General features: G+C 43.5%; 1 protein-coding gene across 2 annotated transcripts in view; it reads right to left on the bottom strand.

Moving 5' to 3' along the window:
* The window catches only part of LOC112218521 (ephrin type-B receptor 2), a 149,292-nt gene that overhangs the window by 40,186 nt on the left and 87,937 nt on the right, over positions 1-21,169 (bottom strand). For both annotated transcript variants that reach the window (XM_024379376.2, XM_024379386.2), the window contains exons 4-5: positions 3,630-3,785; positions 1,621-1,956 (exon numbers count right to left, since the gene is read on the bottom strand). In XM_024379376.2, the coding sequence (XP_024235144.1) occupies positions 1,621-1,956; positions 3,630-3,785 (492 nt within the window). The remainder of the gene's footprint in view (positions 1-1,620; positions 1,957-3,629; positions 3,786-21,169) is intronic.

Genomic DNA, 21,169 nt, shown 5'->3' with positions numbered 1-21,169 from the left:
ACTTTCAGCAAGCGTTTACTGTGATCACTGAGGCTGTACCCGCTTTGAGTTACAGTTTTAACAGTGGCCATGTAGGCTACTGTGGCTATTTGATCATAATGTAGGCCTACCAGAGTGGCCTACCATCAACAACAATGGAGTAAATGCATCTCATAACATTTTAATATGGACATACAGTATCTCTTCCATCATTCAGCCTACAGTAGGAGCCAATATGTGGTGTTAAATGTAGTTCTACATTCCATGAGACTTTTGAAAAAAAACATGCAGGGCTGGACATGAACCTGTTTATCCACTTTTCCTTCAGACAAGGAGGTGACTGGAAATGGGGTTGATGCAAGAAACCACTTTACAAAATAACATGCATTATTATTCCCATACCATTATTACAGTGAATCAGACAAATGATGCTACCCTCTGCCTATTGGCTACTTCGATTATTCAAGCATGTCTCTCTTATTCAACACTGCCCCTTTAAGACATAAAAAAAAACGTCTTTACCTGACTGGATTTCAGAGATGTCTAGGAATGTACATGTTTTGTGCTCTTGTAGGAAGCATTCACTCCCCTATTGCTGACTACAAATGATCTATAATTGGGATAATAACTCAATAACTAGCAAAGGATATGAACAAAATGTGCCCACGTGGCTACATGCAGCTCTTGCTTTGATCTCAGAACAAGTGCATCTACTCAAATCCACAGCTATAAACACAGTCCAGTTCCAAGTAAATGGCACAGATCCATATGGCCATGGTGCCACGATCATTGTTAGAATAAATGGACCAAGGCGCAGCATGCGTAGAGTTCCACATGTTTAATTATTGAAACTCACCAAAACAATACAGAAACAAACTAAATGTGAAGTAATGGAGTGCTCACAGACACTACACAAAAACAAGATCCCACAAAAACCCAGTGGGAAAAGGCTGCCTAAATATGATCCCAAATCAGAGACAACGATAGACAGCTGCCTCCGATTGGGAACCATAACAGGCCAACATAGAAATGAAAAAAACTAGACTACCCACCCTAGTCACACCCTGACTTAACCAAAATAAAGAATAAAGAGGATCTCTAAGGTTAGGGCATGACACATGGTCTATTTGTATATAGGCCTACTGCAGCTCTGATTGGTGATGCCACTCCTGTCTGTGTAGAGTACCTGTTGAGTAGTGTGTGTCAATGCAATAGAATCCTACTCTGATGCGTTCTGCCTACAACAAAATATCTTGCATAGTTTGTTTTGTTTCGGTATGTGGCATTGAAAGTGGCTAATATTGCGTTGATTTGATCACAATTGCCACAGTAAAGGGAAACGTTGATAGTGTTAACTAACAGGCAAAACCTGCCCATCCCAAGTGAAGTTCAATCTCGTGCTTCTCTCTATGGGCTGATACAGTATTTGTCTCACGACTACTGCTCGCCTGCGCACGTGCATAGCTAAGAGAGAACATTGAGTATAATGTTTACTGATTGTTTATTTCCCTTTTGTTTATTGTCTATTCCATTTGCTTTGGCAATTTAAACATATGTTTCCCCAGCCAATAAAACCATTTGAATGTAATTTAATTGAGAGACAGAGAGAGACAGAGAGAGCATAAGGAAGGGTCTACACACCAGCCTGGTTGGTTGTGATGTTGACGGAGGAGTACTGTGGTGAGTAGGGGCTCTGGTCAGAGACACCGTTGACGGCCTGCACCTCAAAGGTATACTGTGTGTGGGCCAGCAGGTCACTGATGTAGACCCGGGGCTCAGTCAGACCCAGCTGGCGGGGTACAAACTGGACGTTGTCACCACAGCGCGTGCAGCCTCCGCGGCCCCCTCCACAGCTCTTACAGATGATGTTGAAGACCACGTCCTCACGACCACCTGACTCCCTAGGATGCTGCCACTCCAGCATCAGAGACGTCTCATTCACGATGGACAGAACATTCTGAGGAGCAGACGGCACCGCTGGAGAAACACAGACAACATACAGTCAACATCTTAGTTGGTTTCTGTGTGGAATGTGAGAAGCATTGACAGAAGTCTCATATGTAGACTATGGTTTGCCTACAGACTTGAGGTGAAAGACAAAAAAAAAGTGGAGAAATGGTAGGGACTTAATCTACTCTAGTCAGTTCAAAAGCACTATGACATTTCATTTAGATGTTGGCAGAGGAATTATGTTTCCTGTGTCCTTGGAGTTCTGGGGGGTGAGAATACCAGAGCCAGTATCACTCTACTCAAAAACCCACTCTACTCGAAAACCCACACGCCCACAAATACAGTACAGTCTCTTTGAGGTCTTTGCCTGGTATGCTCAATTTAATAGGATGCCCATTTAAACACACTGATCTTCAACATGAGGTGACTTTTGATGTCCATTATGCCACATGTCTGTTTCAATCCGTTAGTTATGTACATCAGAGCACCAAGTAGACTGTTCCTGACTGACTGTTCCTCAAACACAGCCACCTCTTATAGAGGCATCACTGGTTGAAAGTAACATTCCCCATGGCATCACATTTGACTGAGAGCCCAAACAAACGCACAATGAGTACTGTTTATCTTTTACGGGCATGTGCAGCTAATTAGGGAGGATGCTCTCTCCAGGGCTAATGAGATAAACAAGGAAATTCCCCCCGCCCACAAACTCCTAAACCTGAATTGATCACTTATTTAACCGCCCTTTTAATTGGCTCCCATTAAGAGACTTCCAGGCCTGGAGCAGTGCCCATCGAGGCCCACTGTCTGTCTGTGTCTCTCTATCATGCGAAACAGCCTCGTAAACATCATCTCCTTCCCGGGGAGGGTTGGGATGGGCAGCTAATGGCCCCAGTTAGCTCGCGGGCCACTCGAATGGGCCCGTTTCCCTTCTTTAATCAGCCCGGGCCCGCTGTGTTTAATACCAGCGACGTGACGCTGCTTTCTCATTCAGCTGCTCTGCTCCCAGAGCCGGGCTTATGCAAATCTCCTTTGTTGGAAGCGCTCAAATCTTTCTCTCCCTCTCCCTTTCACAGAGGAGGGAAGATTTTTTTTAAACTGCCGGGGTGGTGAAAGGAGCTGTCTCTCTTCTCTTCTTCTCTTCCCTCTCGCTCACTACTTCTCTTCCCCCTGTCTCTCATCTCTCCCCCTTACTCTTTTCTTAGCACACTGTATATACTGCATATTCTCTCTTTCTCTCTCTCTCTCTCTCTCTCTGTTTCTGTATTTCCCTCACTCTTTCTTTCTCTTTTCTTAGACTCTCCGTCAACCACAAATTCCAATTCAAATGGCTTCATTGGCATGACAAGAGGAATATTGGCCCAGTCTATTCTCTCCGTCTGTTCCCCTACAATGCTGCATGGCCTGGCCCAGTAACCTCAGCTTTGGCTGAGGGCAGCAGGGCTCTGTGATGTGAGGAGGGGAGGGTGGCCTGTGTGTTGGGCCAGACCTGCTGGCATGGGCTCTATGAGCATGTCAGTGCTGGGTGTATGTGAGGGACTCCTCTCTGACCGGACTGTTTGTGCTCAGAGAGGCTGTGGTATCCTTTGATTTCTGATTCCTGTCAGTTCCTCAGGGTGTGAAATTAAAAGAGTGTGAGTGTGCGAGCGTGCGTGTGCATGTATGTGTTTCTGTGTGTGCATTTAGTTGACAGTACGTACTTGTGCAGGGCATCTGGATGGGATCTGAGTCGGTGCGATAGTAACCGTTGCGGCACACACAGTTAGTGGCTCCTTCGTTGGTGGTACGGCTGTTGATTGGACACTGCATGCAGGATGCATCACCCTGTATAGGCTTGAAGAAGGCCGATGGACAAGCTGGAAAAATAACAAGAGAGAGAGATGAGATATGAACATATGACCATTTACACATTTCATGTTTGGTTGGTTTTAATCCCTGTTTGTCTGCATCTCACTTTACGAGATATGCCATCCAGCCGCCACAATGCAAAATAATCTCATGTAAGGAGGTATGTGGGGATGACAACTGTGTTTTTCTTTCATCATTCAGCTTGCTGACAGCACGCTAGTTGCCTGAGATCTTCTGGAGTAGTCTACTTCCTGTTAAGTGCAGTCTTTAAAGTCCTGAGTGGGAGGAAAATATACAGCCATGGATAGGGATGACGATGATCACACACCACTGCATCGAAACTGTGTGTGTGTGTTCGTGCACGTTCAAAAAACAGTGAAGCACTACCATTTACAGTGAAACTCACTCTTTCTGAATTATCTTTATCTTTACCTCAGATCCACCTGCCCTGCCATGCATGCAAATGCACACGCACTGTAGAACCCTTCCCAGAATGCACAGCAGCACCTGCTCGAGCACCATGTCAAGAGCTGTTTTTGTACTGGGGCCAAACCAGCTGAGGTTGGTTCAGCTTGAGATAATCACCACCCACCTCTCTCTCTCCATCCGGAAGAGGATGAGATGGAGTGGAGTGGGGACGAGCTAAAGCAACACATGACAAATTGACACACAGGAGGTGCCACACTTATGAATGACCTCCACAGTGTTCTGAATGTCCATATACCAATGCTACCAGAGAACTATCTCTGTTGTCATTGAATGAAGTTTAGCTGCATCAATGTGAAGGTAGTATATAGCTTGTTAACACCATCTTCTAAAATGTGTTCACAAAACAATAGTAACATAATTTAAGAACATCTACTATAGATGCATAGGCTATTCCCATGAAACTGAGATCAAATGGTTGGCATGCAGATGCAGCTTTCACCCATAAAACGTGGAGAATTATCATTGACGATTGGCAGTGATGATGGCATATTTCGTTGTTTGAGGGTATTAAAAAGAGGAACATTTCTAGGTATAAGCAGAGTTTGCATTTATGAGGATGCATTTTAGCAATAAAATAGCCCAATATTATTCAATAGACTACATCAGTCAGTACACACTGACTGTAACGTCATTTACTCTTTGTTTTGCCCTCCGGCACCTAAAACAATACATCTACACCACTGAATACATTATGCAACATTGGAATTGGTCAGGAACCCACAGAGCAAAAAAAAAATTATTCTTCCTTATTCTGTTGAATACTCTGCATCATATCCCATCTCACAAATTCGCACTACTTTCCATAATCTCACAAACTCTCACTATGTTCCATATCTAGTCAAAATAAAACAATCATATCCCTATCCATCTCTGGTCTGAGCTGGCAACTACAGCTGGGTTAAAATATGTGCTTTATTGGGAGAAGGTCAAATCACAAGGCAGAATAAATCTGGATTCGATCCCAGTTCCCAGTCACCATGCTGGAGCACCATGCTGGAACACCATGCTGGAGCAAGATTACTGCTCTTTTCCAATCCCAACTCCCCACAAACTCTCTGTAGAACACATCTCAATCATCATCCTCCCTCCAAAACGGCTAAACACATTATTGCACTTCTGCATTTTAGTAACCCTGTCCCAAAAAACTGTCTCACACACACATACACACACAGAGAGAAGACAATGTTCCGTGAAGCTGATGCATCTTGTGGATAGCTAAAGCAAAAATAAATATTCAGCGAGAGGCTCTTGACTTGGACGAGATTGTAGTCATAAACGTCAGCCGCAGGAAACGGTATTGGATACAAATACTGAGAAAATCTGATCGAGCTCTTAAATAAATATTAGTCTTGACATGTTTTTTTTCTCACGTGATTGATGAAGGAAAGTGGCCCGGTACAGAGTGAAACATGAGGCCGGCACATTCACACTGCCAGTCACCAGAGTCACAGAATGAGGCCCCAGCTCTGTGGATTGGGACTGGGACTATAGGACACAGTGAAGTCTAAGGCAGTGAAGAGGTCAGAGGAGCACGATACCAAAGGAAATAGCAGAAAGGGCCAGTGAGAGGGAAAGGAGAAGGGGTGGAGCAGAGGAGAGAAGAAGAGAAAGACAGAAGGCAGTAGGCAGTGCTTAGGATTGAATGAATGAGTGTGTTAAGGAGTTTAGGCCAAGTATGTTTTATATGGAAGAGAGAGTTGGGAAGGGGGCACAGTGTCAAAAACGAGCTCTATTGTTTGGTAGCCAGATATGGCCAGGAATGGCCAGACAGACATACAGACCAGGCTGTTTTAGGTGTGGGCTCAGCCTGTCACCGCCAGGCAGGGACGACTCTAGCCTTTTGGGGGCCCTAAGGAAGATTTGGTAGGGGGTCCTTTCACCAAGCCGGCAAAATGTTTTAGTGGCACTTGACGGGTCATTATGCCATGGGATGGATTTATTTGTGTGCAATTTTAGAACAAATGTCATGTAATTCTCCTTAATTTTCTATGGGGCAGATATTTAAAAAGAAATCATCTACACATCTAGCCATAGGGAGGAGAGAACATTCAGTATTCTTATAAAAAATGTCATGCAATTATACTCATTTTGCCATCGGGCAGCAAGACAGTTTTGCTGTTTAAAATGTAATTCCCTGCAATTCTACACATTTTGCCATGGGATGAAGATACATTTCTGTAGTATGAAAGCTGTTTTCCTGCAATTTGACACATTTTGCCATGACTACTGGTACAGTATCTGACTGAGAGTGACTGACAAAATCAATGGGGGCCCCTTGGAGGTCAGGGCACCTGGGCACATGCCCTGCATTCCTGGTCGGTATTTGGCCATGTTTAGATAACTGCCTGGACTAACTTGCCATCAAAAAATTGTTATGGCTATTGAGTGACTGCCAGTGACAAGAGAAAACAAAAGAAAAACTGCTGATGCATAAACACATTTTTTACTTACACCTTGACTATTCTACTATTTTAACACTCAACAGTTGAAAACCTGACTGAGTTCCTTTTTCTGGGTCAGGGGCCCCCTAAGCGATTGCTTATGCCTGGAGCCGGCCCTGCCGCCAGGGCCTTTATTTTTGGGGTGGGTGGTGGGGTGGGGGGAATTCCACAAGTCTTTCAAGAGGCTGTGTTGGAGGGCTGATGAGCTGCTTGGTGTCAGATGTAGCCTGCGGAAGAGTACAGAGCTCTGATTAAAAAGCAGATCAGCACTTTGATTCCCTCCTTGCTCAGATTGGTACTGTTGAGCTGTTTGATCACAATCTCCTTCGAATCCCTCAGTCGACATGTAAGGGCGAAAGTCTTCTTTGGTTGTAGCTTCCAACTTCAGACATCCCTCTGGCAAGGGGAAGTAATATGAGGGAAATATTCATTGCTGGAGTTTTATATTCCCTTCTCTCTTGTATTCTTTTTAAATACAGTACCAGTCAAACGTTTGGACACACCTACTCATTCAGGGGTTTTTACTTAATGTTTTACTATTTTCTACATTGTAGAATAATACTGAAGACATCAAAACTATGAAATAACACATATGGAATCATGTAGTAACCAAAAAAGTGTTAAAGAAATCAAAATATATTTCACATTTTAGATTGTTCAAAGCAGCCACCCTTTGCCTTGATGACAGCTTTGCAAACTCTACTGTGTGTCTATTAATATCATTAGATAAATAAGCAATTTTTTTCTCAGCTCTTAGAACCCATGGATTTTGACAGAAGTGATGAAACACCACATTAAGTCAAGAAGAAAAGGCAGACAGAAACATTCTAATGGAATTTATAAACACTTCAGATTTAATTTAGTGGCAGCCATGTCAAAGGGTCCAGATCACCTCAAAGTGGTTCCAGGCACACGTCAGAAAAGGAAAGGCTTGGCTGTCACATCTCAATGACTGCTGTTCTCCAGAGCAGAGTCAACACCGTGACTGGATAGAGGCCAACCCATTCTGTCTGTGTTTATGACTTCTAATAACACATCCTGACATAAAGAATTTAATTGGAAGTACTGTAGGCCCACTGTAAAAAAAAAATGGTATTGTGAGAAGTGAGTCCTCCGTGCCAGGGAGCCAGTCAGGTTTTACAGCAGGTAATTTGCTAGTTGTTTCAAAAGGTTCCTGTAAGTTTTAGCCAGTCAGGCAGATTTATGTCAGAGGAAAGGAAAAGACACTGTATCCACCCTAGTCTGTATTTGTGTGTGAGGTGGGCCTCCATTGTTTTCAGTGACAATGCTGATTATGAAGCCAGCCACTCTCCTGGAAGCATTCTGAGCTGCTGGTGCATCTGGCTTCTCCAGCTCAGTTTGCTTACACACAAACATGCACACACGCACAGACGCACACAAATACATGCAGGCAGCACAGCAGCAGAACTATGAGCCCAGACAGCCAGGAGGAACAGAACAAAGGCTGGGCATTTTCTATTTCCATCATGGCCGTCTGAGCTGTGCAGTGCTTCACCATGGCCGGGGAATCATCTGGCTGAAACAGCCACTAATCCAACCAGAGCAGGTCTATTGAGAAAAACCCATGACCTGTTCCACACCTCCCTCCACCCTGTCTCCCATCCCCCAGCAACCCCGCCCGACAGAGGTCCTTTGTCCAGCAGGCCGGAGGACTGCAGCAGTGACGGTGACCACCCCCCACCCCCTCTCCTGTTTCCCCATTCCTCCTATTCAGCTGCTCCACAACCAGCCCCTAAAACTGCTGCATTTAATGAAAGCAGCATTAAAAAGAGACAAGGGAGAGAAAGAGGGGCAAGGTGTGTGTGTATGTATGCGTGTGTCCAATGCTCGCGCGTGTCTACGTGCGTACATGCGTGTGTGAGTGAGTGTTCATTACATGTGTGTGTGTGCTTCTGTGTGTGAATCAGGGAATGTGTGAAAGAGAAAAGGTTGGAGAGAAAAAGAAATGGAGGTGTGAAGGTTTGTTAGCACAGCAGAAAAAAGTGCTGAAAGCAGTGAAAATGGCCAGAGTCACAGGGTATTTCCAATTGCCACTGAGAGGACTACTGTAGGGAGAAACAGGCTTATGCACAGCTTTCCTGCTTTCTGTCTACTGTCTCTGTCTCCTGTATAAACAATTTGGATTAATTACTGGGAACTAGATATCAGATGTTATCCCTTAATAAGGATAGACCATAAAGAGAGAGGACTGTTTTGTGCCATACTTATGGTCCCGCGATGGAGCAGATCAAATCCAAATTAGATTAGGAAAAACAGTCAGCTATAATAGGGACAGCACGCAAATATGAATGATTTACTCTTTGCCAAAAGACTCTGTAGTGGTCACATGTGAGGAGAAGCTAACCTTGTGATGGGCCTAAGGACAGCATCCATAACGTAGGTAGGAGGTGTTTAGTACAAGAGCCAGTCTGTCCCCTCGATGTAAACTTTCCCATAGGGAACACACTCTTTTTGGCTGAGCGGCGACGCGGGGCCCCGGAATTCAATTAGGGCCCGGGCCTCGCCAGCTAATTCAATCAGGACGGTGTGAAAGCAATAATACAAATGGCATTCGCTTCACCCCACACATGGGCACAAATGAGATATTCACTTCCCTCTCTATATTTCCCTGTCTGATGCAATTAGCGTGCCTGAATCTTGCCGTGGCTCGCACTGGGGAGCAGGGTGTGAGGCTGACCATCAATGATCTACTGGACGTAAATGAAGCTTCTCTCCACGTCCTGGATAGGACAGGAACACTTCCAGCGTGAGTCAGATGCCCACTGTCACTACTGAGGAGAGGGCTGGACTGATCGGGTGATTCAGAGGCTGGGGTCAGAACAGCAGCCCTCCCCTCTACGCCCAGTGATGGCTGGGCTTCTGTCATCTTACATTCTATGCATGTGTGTGTACACTACACATGTATATAGCCCTATTGGGTGTCTGTGTTTTCATTATGAATTAATGTGTGAGTGTGTGTGCCTGCAGAAGGATGTGGAACACGGAAAGTGACTATTCGTCAGTGTCCCTGCTCTAAGCCATGTCCCCTCTACAGTTGTCAGTGAGCTCTCCTTAGACAGCATCCAGCCCAAATCTACCCAGCGGGCGCCATGGAGACAGATTAGGTGCTCCGGTGGAGCCCATGTGAGCAGGAGATTAGTAAGAAATGTGTGAGACACCTGGGAAATGGTCTCTCAGTGGGCAGGCTCACCAGCATAACAGCTGGAGAGGGGAGGGCCCAGTTTTACAACACAAACTAGACATCCAGCACACGTCCAAACACACACACACACACACACACACACACACACACACACACACACACACACACACACACACACACACACACACACACACACACACACACACACACACACACACACACACACACACACACACACACACACACGCACACACACAGTATAACTTTATAAACAACCCCTGTCCACAGCCCACAGGTCAATTTCACCTATCTATATGTCTCCTACAGTAGGTGCCAAATACGAGGCTCAGATGTACCCAGGTTTCCCTCCATGTGTATACCTACAGCATAACTGTGTTATGGTTAAGCAATCAAGGACAAAGAGAACATGTGACAGGCCAACATAGAAGCTCACAAAAAATCATCTGTTGGTGGATTAAAGGTGTTGTAACCTGATAACACCAGTAAAGCCAAACATCCCCATTCATTATGTCCATTTCTTCAGCCTTCTGCATGCTGGCGCCTAGCTTGCTCGCATACCGATTGACTGTGCTCGCATACTTCTTTAAAAAGACCTTCGCTTGAAAAACAAGAAAAAAGCAGCAATACTACTGTTTGTTCATTTTGAGACGCTGTAGCCAATATACACTTCCTCAAAATAGTCCGAATTAATCTAAAATAACTCAAGAAACATGTCATTGATTTTGACGTTAGTTGTGCAATTTGACATCTAACTAAGATGTTTGGTGCAGTATTTTATATTGAAAAACGATTTGTCTCTCGTTGAATGACAACAAACCCTTCATTGTTGAATCCCTACTGTTGACCAATCACAGACGAAGGGGAATACACTTCGGCTTGCCTCGAGAAAAATGTTTGTGTGCACAAGCAGCCGGATAAAAAACTTTCCATAGACCAAAACGAACAAAAAAGTCATAATATATGCACAAACTGTTACAAACCTTTTCGGAAGGAAGCACACGGACACCTTCAGACATAAAATGCAAACACAAACCAACACACACCTCTGAATGCACTTGGACCATCTCCCGATACTGTATCGTTCACATGTGGCAAACATTATCTTTCTAATTCAAACAACATAGTGTTACTTGAGTTGGAACACAGCCCAGTCATCAGGTCATAAAATACCCAAAAAATGTGAAATCAGCAAAGGGAAAAGTATCTTAACCGCAGTATTTCCATAGTGTCTGATAACTACCATGTGTCTATAGATGAAAAAGAAAGATGAAAGGGGAGAATCTCTGGAGCCATACATTCAGCACGGTAATAATGTCTGGAATTTTCACTGCATCTTTTTTTCTCTCTAATTTTTTTGAGAAAAGAAGCAGATATGGGGAATGGTAAAATTACAGGCATCTGAGCAGACAGATACACAGAAATCGTGAAGGGTCATTTCATGCAGGCAGATCACTTGACAATTTGGTCTCTGGACGGTACTAGGGGCCAATTGGGTTGGCGGTGGACCTCCATAGTACATGGGGCTACAGATGGTTGGGGTGTGGCCAGGGAGAGTCAGGCTGACCCCTGTGAGAGCATTAATCTCCATTAAAGATGCACTGTCAACCTCAACCTGGCTGCGGCTACATCTCCTGGCTGAAGTCACAGGAGCTATATCTAAAACCAACCTTATCTCTGAATATGATTAGCACAAGACATAGCTGAAGAGGAACATGAATACAGTGTATACGCTGAATAGCCTATAGAGATGACCATTGTCACACATACAAAACCCCTTTTTGACACATTGAGTTACACAATGATACGTCAAGTGGAATGTAGGTGGTATAACTCCCCAACTAAAGTGAAAGCAAACATTATACAACATTATACTCACTGATGTCGCAGTGGTAACGAGGACAAAAGAGTCTGCTCCTGCCATTATCCACACAAGGCTTTTCTGACAGGTGCTAACAGGAGTTACTGTTTGTAGTCATCATCTCTACTGTCTTTGTACGACAACAGCTCACACTGTGAAGGGGTTACATAAAGCACATATCTCCCAGACTCAAATTTGTAAAAAAAATATTTCGCCTTTTTCTCCCCAATTGGTAGTTACAGTCTTGTAACATCACTGCAACTCACGTACGGACTCGGCAGAGGCGAAGGTCGAGAGCCGTGCCTCCTCCAAAACACAACCCAGCCTAGCCGCACTGCTTCTTGAAACAACGCCCACTTAACCCAGAAGCCAGCTGCACCAGTGTGTCGGAGGAAACACCGTACCCTGTGTATGCTAGCTAGCTAGCTTATAAAACTATAACCCATTGTTGATGTTATTAAGCATGGATGAAGTGGTGATACATGTGCACAATTGAACTGCTGTTCTTATGGATTTTCTAAAAGTCCTTTCATGACTGTTGAAGAATGTTAGCACATCATATTGTACTAAGAGTCATTTATTGATCTTGACTATTGCAATTTCTTTTTACTGGCTTTATGGGGGAGTAACATTACATCAGATTGATTTTTACATTGGTCACCAATATTGCAAACCTATTATTATAGGATCATGCATTAACTTCTCCAGCTTTACATTATGGTAGTCAACATCGTGTTTGCTTTGTCGTGTAGAGAGGAGAGCTACATGTTTTTATTTCAACAGCTACAGGTTTTGGAAGATACTTTTTTTTTTCATTAAAGACACTAATACATAGTATTGTATGAATTGAACAAAACATTTGGAATTTATAGTTTATTATACACCTCACTTTTGAGAAAATGGCCTGAATGTTTTGGTACCAACTGGAGAGCTCTTCCTTGTCTGCGCCCATTCAGCATCGTTCACACCCTCTTAAGCTTTATTCCGACCCATCTATTTATGGGTTGATCTGAGTGTTTTGTACTAACAACAGCAGTCAAGCACCCAAGCTAACTGGCTAACCTGCTAGCTACATCCAGACACAAATGAGAGAAGAGCTCATTGAAAATTACTCTCCCTAGCAGTGCTGGTTAGGCTGTTTTTATGTTATCCAGAGCTTTGGTGACTGTAACTGTGCTACTGGCAACAATTCAATGACGATTTTTCCCCTATGTTTACTGACACCGGCCATATTCAATGTTGTTGAAATTCAATCAGTTATTTTGCTTTTGTACAATCATACGAGAGTGCTCTGAACTCGGAGTAGATGACCAGACTGAATTTATGAATGCACCCGAAATGGTTACTTGCATAGTGGAGACTTTTGTTAAGACATGTAGCTAGCTAGCTAGGTAAACAATGAACCATACTCGTTACTACCCTGCATGAATCTGCAGGTAGCTAAACAACCAGGTTCAATGTTAGCTAGCTAACATTAGAATATAACTAGCCAAGCAAATTACTCTGAGATACGAATAATAAGATCATACATGTAACGTCTGTGGCTAAACAAACTAGGCTCATAATTTAACTATTTTATTTGTATTTACAGATGGCATACAAGTTTGTTATTAAGGCACATGAAAGTTTACAGAAGGCATTTTCTGCCATTGTGTTTATTTTCGGGAGGCGTGTCTCCACTCTTTATGAGTTTTGACTGTGCGTGTCAGATCTCTAAACTCCCAAATGTGCCCTTTTCTCAAGGACAGGTTGTTGCCTGGGCAACATAAGCCCCTACCATGAAGGACCACACTGTTCCGCATGCTGCATCCAGAGCCCCGATCTGTCATCTGACACACTGTCTAGAACAGGAGGAGGTTGTGGGAGAGGATGAGGTGGGAGAGGAGGAGGACCTCCAGGGTGTTAGGGTGTACAGAAGTAGGATCTTAATTGACCTATGACCTATATTGTCACAGCAAAATAATCCTGCAGCAACAGGATTTGCACGTTAAGTCCATAATGCTGCTTGATCGACAGTTAGGCTATTATCTGGCCAAAAGTAGGCTACATGAAAAGTGGAATACTGTTAACATAACAGTGTGTTACTGTGGATTTTCAGTGAATTTATGAAAATCACAAAGCTCATCTCCATTTCCCGAGGTGCAGAAAAATGATATATTATGCGACTATACTTTATGATTAAATTACAAAGGGACTCTCTAAAGATCTCAACGTTTCAACACATTGCAGCTTGGGCGACATTCATTGAATTCTAGTCAATGATTTGTTAATTGAAATCATCCGTACCAAAATCACTGGGCAGTATTTCTCTACCCAGCGCTTAAGAAAACAAACTGGATGTGGGTATCCCGGGTAGGTGAGAAGCATGCAGGGATGGATCTTTTGTTGCCCAGAGGCAGATGCAGGAAATAGCTGACAGAAGCTGTCTGTACTGTGTGCTTGGAGGAGGGGAGGAGGGGCTTCTCTTTATATATTTCTCTCGCTCTCTCCCTCTCTGCACCCAAACAAAGCCAGTGAGCAGTACCAGCCAAGCCCAGCCCTCAGTGACAGAGGCTCCCCAAGGTGGGGTCTGCATGATGGACAGGTGGCATAAAAGGACTGTGTTGCCCGTCACTGGAGACAAGGGGGCGACACAGGGGAGTGGGAGGGAGGAGGGGCCACATTTCAAGGAGCAGCTGGCATTGAATCCTGTCACTGTCGCTGTGTAACCCTTCCACAAAAACACACGCACATACAAGTGCTCGCGCTCACACACACACACACACACACACACACACACACACAAAGACACCTCAGGCAAAACACAAAAGATAAGCAGTGCCATGATCAAGACCCTGGGTCTCATGTCCATAAACTGTCTCATATGTGAAACCTCCTATCCCTAGAGTGTATTTATTAGAGATTATATAACTTCTGACCACAAGGATTTAATGAGACGATGGGGAGTCTGAATTCTATTATCCATTCAATCTTCAACAGAAAAAACAACAGCTGCACCGAGCCCACCTAGTCACACACACACACACACACACACACACACACACGCACGCACACGCTAACATGCATGCAAAGTGTGTCCCATAAAAAAAAAAAAGATATTTTAAGTCGTGATCATCATGCTAGGATGTACTTCCTGCATAGTATTTCAACAAACAGAGGTTCCCTGTCCACCTACAATAAATACAGGTAGACCTGTCCAGTTTATACATATAATTTTGAAGTATTATGTTGGCAAGGAACCATCTTGGCCTTTTGGAGAGCGAATCCAGTTCTCAGTCATGGACAAACAACTTTCAGGAATGAACCCTCCTGTACTTGATATTGCATGCATAATGTCAATACAGGATCCAAGCCTCACAGAGCTGAAAAAAAATAATCCCTATTCCACCATTGCAGAACTCAAAACGTCCCCTATCATGTGTCCCATATGCACTTTATTAGATACTTTCATTTGTCAAATGGGTGTTAAAATTATCCAGTGATTCATGAAAATATGTGTAAAAAAATGCAACACAAGAGGTAACCACCAAAAAAAGATTCCACCTGGTATCTCATCTCACACTGAGACTTTAAACAAACAGTGCAGCAGGAGACACACACGCACACACACAGTTAAATAACAGCTAGCTCCCCTAGGCCACTACACCTGCATCTGTCTCAATGGCTGAGGATTGTTCAGAGGTGATTCAGTTGAAAGGTTTAATGGCGCCTATTTATGGGTGGAATACATTACATGGCCCAAACATGGATCCAGAGTGAGGTGGTGCCCTGGCAAATTTACACTGAATGAATGGATCAACTAATTAGCCTTTAAATATGTCATTAATTCATGTAAAACAAAGGAAGCCTCTGCTATTCATCTTGGTGCTCTAAATGTCTTCCACCCTCCATGACCATGTCCTTAACCCAGTTACAGAAGGGGCCGGGCCAGCCGGGCATCCCTCCATTTGTCCTAATCAATGGAGCCTGTTCAATCCAAACCTAGGGGGTCAGTGAAATGAAGTACCCCGCTCGCACTGGAGAAGGTTGGGGCCAACATAGACTGGGCATGAGGGAGATGAGCATGGCCTCTGTTGTCATGGTAATGCTGGCTAGCCGAGCCACCACCACTGCTGTCTCTCCCCCTCTGGACCCTCCTTCTTTATTTGGCAGATCCAAAATGGCTGCACAGTGGAACAACGGCATCCATCCATGACACTGGAGCAAATATACTCAAAAATTAAATATACACATTTTCACTCTTAATTTTCACAGAGGATAAAACCGAGATGGAATGGGAGAAGGGGTGTCCATGTTGGAATTGTTCCCACAGACAAAACAACCCATATGTCTCATAGCCAACTCATTACGTAACATAGCAAGCATCAACAATGCATGCAATCAGTGGTTTGAGGTCAGTGGGAAACAGAGATATGATACAGAGGACCATTCCCCAAGGCTGGGAGAGCCCCTAATACAGTGCCTTCAGAAAGTATTCACACCCCTTGACTCTTTCCACATTTTGTTGGGTTACAGCCTGAATTTAAAATGGATTACTTTTTTATTTGTATTCACTGGTCTACACACAATATCCCATAATGTCAAAATGGAATTACGTATTTTTTTAAAATTATTACAAATTAAGAAAAAATGAAAAGCGGAAATGACTTGAGTCAATAAGTATTCGACCTCTTTGTTAAGGGAAGCCTAAATAAGTTCAGGGGTAAAAATGTGCTTAACAAGTCATGTACTGTAATAAGTTGGATGGACTCTGTGTGTGATAATAGGTTTTAACATGCTTTTTGAATGACTACCTTATCTCTGTACCCCACACATACAATTATCTGCAAGGTCCTTCAGTTGAGCAGCGATTTCAAACACAGATTCAACCACAAAGACCAGGGAGGTTTTCCAATGCCTTGCATTAAATATGGATCATGGTGAAGTTATCAATTGCACTTTGGATGGTGTATCAATACACCCAGTCACTAAAAAGATACAGGCGTCCTTCCTAACTCAGTTGTGTTATTTCATAGTTTTGATGTCTTCACTATTATTCTGCAATGTAGAAAATAGTCAAAATAGAACAAGAATAAATAGTAAAAATAGAAAAACCCTGGAATGAGTAGGTGTCCAAACTTTTGACTGGTACTGTAAATCTACTTGAAAAACTAATGACAAGACCTGTAAATTGTTGAGCTTGAAGAATTTAGAAAATAATAATGGGCAAATGTTGCACAATCCAGGTGTGGAAAGCTCTTAGACACTCATAGCTGTAATCACTGCCAAAGGTGCGTCTACAAAGTATTGACTCAGGGGTGTGAATACTTATGTAAATGAGATATTTCTGTATTTAATATTCAATAAATTTGCAAACATTTCTAAAACACGTTTTCACTTTGTCATTATGGGGTATTGGGTGTAGATAAATTTGATCCATTTTTAATTCAGGCTGTAACACAAAATGTGGAATAATCAAGGGGTATGAATGCTGCCTGAAAGCACTGTAAATAAGCTAGATGGATTGTATTGTAGCTATGGATCTAGAGATGACCTACTGCATTGATGGGTGTAATAAATAACCACCCACTGCTATAGGACACTGTAGACCTGCTGTTTAATGATCAGATATTGCATAATAGAGAGATTGGGTATGGTGGGAATACACAGAGTGGAAATGAGCTTCAGACTGGCAGGGAGGCCTCCTCCTGCACCTGGGTGCCTCAGAGATGGGGGAAGGGAGAATTGGGAGTAACCATGCCTGCCCAGCTGCTTATCCCCCAGTGTCACCATGGCGACTGGTGGTGGAGGATGATGTCTGTCATCATAAGGAAAACAGAACATGGCTCATTACTGAAACAAACACATTACCTCCCCTGACGCACACACACACACCAACCCACCCACACACACACACACACACACACCATATCCTCCACTGCTGTAGGGTTAGCTAGCTTTCCCCTGGCACTCCTCTGAGCATTCCACTGTCACATACCTGACATATGCATACAGGCTGATACAAATCTCATCTCTTACATTAATACTGAAGTGATGAAAAGGTTATAATAGAAATATAATGTGGATTTAGACAGGTGCATTTCCCAGAGGTTGGCCTACTGTATCTTTGCTCTGTACTGGTGATGCTGGTACACTTATATCAGCTACAGTATGTGTCCCTTCTGAGGAGACAAGAGCATTATACATTTTCTGCACCAAAAAACAGCAGTTGGGTGATCACAGATGACAAGTCATGTACTCAGACAGCACACGCACACACACCCACACATACATCAATACAAGTTTGCTTCAAAAATCCTGTTTTTGTGACAGTGAAAGGTCACTAAACCAAAGTGGGGAGTAATAGAACTCCGGGCGATTTTGAACTCAGCGGTGGCCTGCCTGCCTGTGCCGAGTAGACTGGTGGATTAGTCTTGGGTTCCTGGAGGCAGTGGGATTATCTAAGAGAGGCTGGTGGGGGTCGGGAGAGCATTGGGCTCAGAGACACAGATCCTTGTCTGGAGTGTGAGAAAAGATGGGAGGGGTCAGGCACGGGGAGGCTGGCCGTATGACAATTACGTGAAGGGCATCCAAACACACACACACACACACAAACACGCACACACAAATCCCTCTTTCAGACCAGTTTATAGACAATTTCATGGCTCTTTCCATAGATTGCATCAGCAACATGTTGGAATTTTAATACCGAAAGACTAATCTAATTGGTGTCACAGGAAGAATTTGAGTGTTCTGCAACCAAGTAATACCCCAACCCCCTGGACTCACTGTCATTTTGTTGCTCGAGAATATAAGTAAATATTGAGGAAGGCTGAATACTGTTGCAACGGCAACACAATGTTTATTGCATTAGATTTGATTTATTTAATTCATTCTCGTAGTCGACAAGACTGAATTATGCAGAATGCACAGTTACATTTAGACAATCCGTTTAAAAAAATACTACATTCAATTTAAAAGGTTCTAGCTAACAATAAATTACAGTTTAAAAGTCACATTTGGTTACACATTTTGAATGTGTTACTCTATTTGTCCTTGCATTGAAGCTGGACAGTTAGATCTGGTTTCGGAGGATGCCAGTGCTGTCTCCTCATCTCTGTGGTAGGAGATCATGTAGACAGTGGTCAGGTTAGTGCATGTCACTGACCAATCTTACTTTTGAGCTGTAATAACATATGAAGTACACTTGGAAATTAGTTTTGGGTCTCTTCCAGGATTTAAATGCTTTTCCTCTGAAAGGCCCTATTAAGAAGCTGGTTGTAGAGGCCAGAACTAGGGGCCTCCTGAGAGGTCAAATACCTGCTTATCAGCACACTTACAGTTTCTGCCCAGACAAGCTCAATTAGCCAGCACTTAGACTGTGTATGAGAGGGCCACGTTCTCAGCACGGGGACTATATCAACAGAACCAGGGCGATGACAGACAAGCCTGGCCCACAAAGACCTGATTGTGACTGGCTATGAAAGCCCTGAGTGTGGATAGAGAAGAAGGGAGTACTTGCTCATAGGGGACTTAAAGAACAAGAGACAGATCTCTGTCCCCTCAATGTCTTTAGTTGATACACTAACAAAATAAATACAGGAACTTAAGGATTAGGTCAAAATTCAAGATTCAGATGTGAAAAATATTACAGTTAGATTATAAAATACATGAACGAGATGAAAATACAACAGATACATATTTCTTCAGCCTGTAAGAATAACCAGATCTCATCCATCACATCTCTCTCACACACACACACACACACACACACACACACACACACACACACACGCACACACACACCCACACAACTACAAAGCAAAAGCCCAAACTCTCTTCACTTCACTGTAAGCCAAATCAAGTGCTTCCCAGACAGCTTCCAGCAGTCATTTCACAGGGGAGCTGCTTTTCAGATGAGCAGAGATGGCTGAGGTGTCTGAAGCATCTGGGCTTGTAGGTCTCTATTGCTTTTATATTACACTCATCTTCTTATTGTCTGTACAGATCTCAGGTGCCTAGGACGACATACAAACATTTGTGTTGAAGCTTGTCCCCGCTCCTACAATCTCTAACATAGCCATCAATGAAGTCCAACTGGGAGCCCCTATTAGGGACACTGCACTGTCTCTGTCCTCCTCCCCAAGTCAGGGAACTGAGTTTGCCCAAAGGCCCCTGGTCTGATTAACGCACTGCGTCCCCAAATCAATAGGTGACATATTGGTAATATTGGTATATTGGTAACAAGGTCACGAGGAGGTTTCGGCCAGGCTGTATGGTGAGCAAGTGACATCATCCCAATCCTGCGCACGAGGGCGTTTATTTTACATGAAGATGACTTCCAAATGTGGTCTCAAGTGAGAGCTTCTTTCCATGGAGAGTGAGATGTTCCCTGCTGCATTTTAGAATGTCACACTTATACAGTGTCAAGGTCACATGAGTGCCCCGAGGCAACACACACCACATGATATTCATTGTGATCACATAATTATTCATAGAATTTAGGGCATTTATATTTCAACAAAATTAATGATATGTTTAAGCTCTAGTATGGAGAATGAGCGAGTGAGAAAACCTTTCAAAGTTTTGTCTTGTCTTAGCAGTGTGTGAAGCATCTAATCTAAAAGGTATGAGTCCAGCCATTGGGTTCCCAGTCGGATTGTCCTTGCTGTGCGCTGTGATCAGAGCTGTGGCTGGTCAATAATGTTAATGTGTCTAGTCCTGACTGAGTTCAGCAAACACATTCATCAATGCTCTCCATTAGCACTGAAAAGAAAACAGTGTGTGGTGTGGTGTGGTGTGGTGTGGTGTGGTGTGGTGTGGTGTGGTGTGGTGTGTGTGTGTGTGTGTCTGTGGTGTGTGTGAGCGTGCATTCATGTGTGTGTGTGCGTGCATGTGTAACCCATGCTATTTTAGAAATTCACAAACATTTTCACAAAACAAGACAGTCCCTAACTTCTTTACACTAATTCTATGGGTTGGGAGTTTGTTGGTGACTCCTAGAGTCTGAACCTCTTTCGCTATGCCTCTGATCTCACTCTTTTCCCTCTTGCCTCTGGAGAGCGCCCATGAAAGAAACCTAGAAGAACCCTAGAAATATTTCATGTTTTTAACTTAAATAACTTACTGGAAACAATGTTGTGGAATACATATTTACTACTACAGAAGAATCGATCGCTAAGATAATCAGAGTGATCTGAACCAGAGGGGAATTGGGACACATTTTCATTTGATGTTTATTTTTTTATTTTACCTTTATTTAACCAGGCAAGTCAGTTAAGAACAAATTCTTATTTTCAATGACGGCCTAGGAACAGTGGGTTAACTGCCTGTTCAGGGGCAGAACGACAGATTTGTACCTTGTCAGCTCGGGGGTTTGAACTTGCAAAATTCCGGTTACTAGTCCAACGCTCTAACCACTAGGCTACCCTGCCGAAAAGA

This window comes from Oncorhynchus tshawytscha, linkage group LG02 (genome assembly GCF_018296145.1).
Source record: "Oncorhynchus tshawytscha isolate Ot180627B linkage group LG02, Otsh_v2.0, whole genome shotgun sequence".
In the NCBI taxonomy this organism is placed as follows: Eukaryota; Metazoa; Chordata; class Actinopteri; order Salmoniformes; family Salmonidae; genus Oncorhynchus; species Oncorhynchus tshawytscha.
Note: the sequence above shows the minus strand (reverse complement) of the source record. Positions and strands in the feature narration are given on the sequence as shown.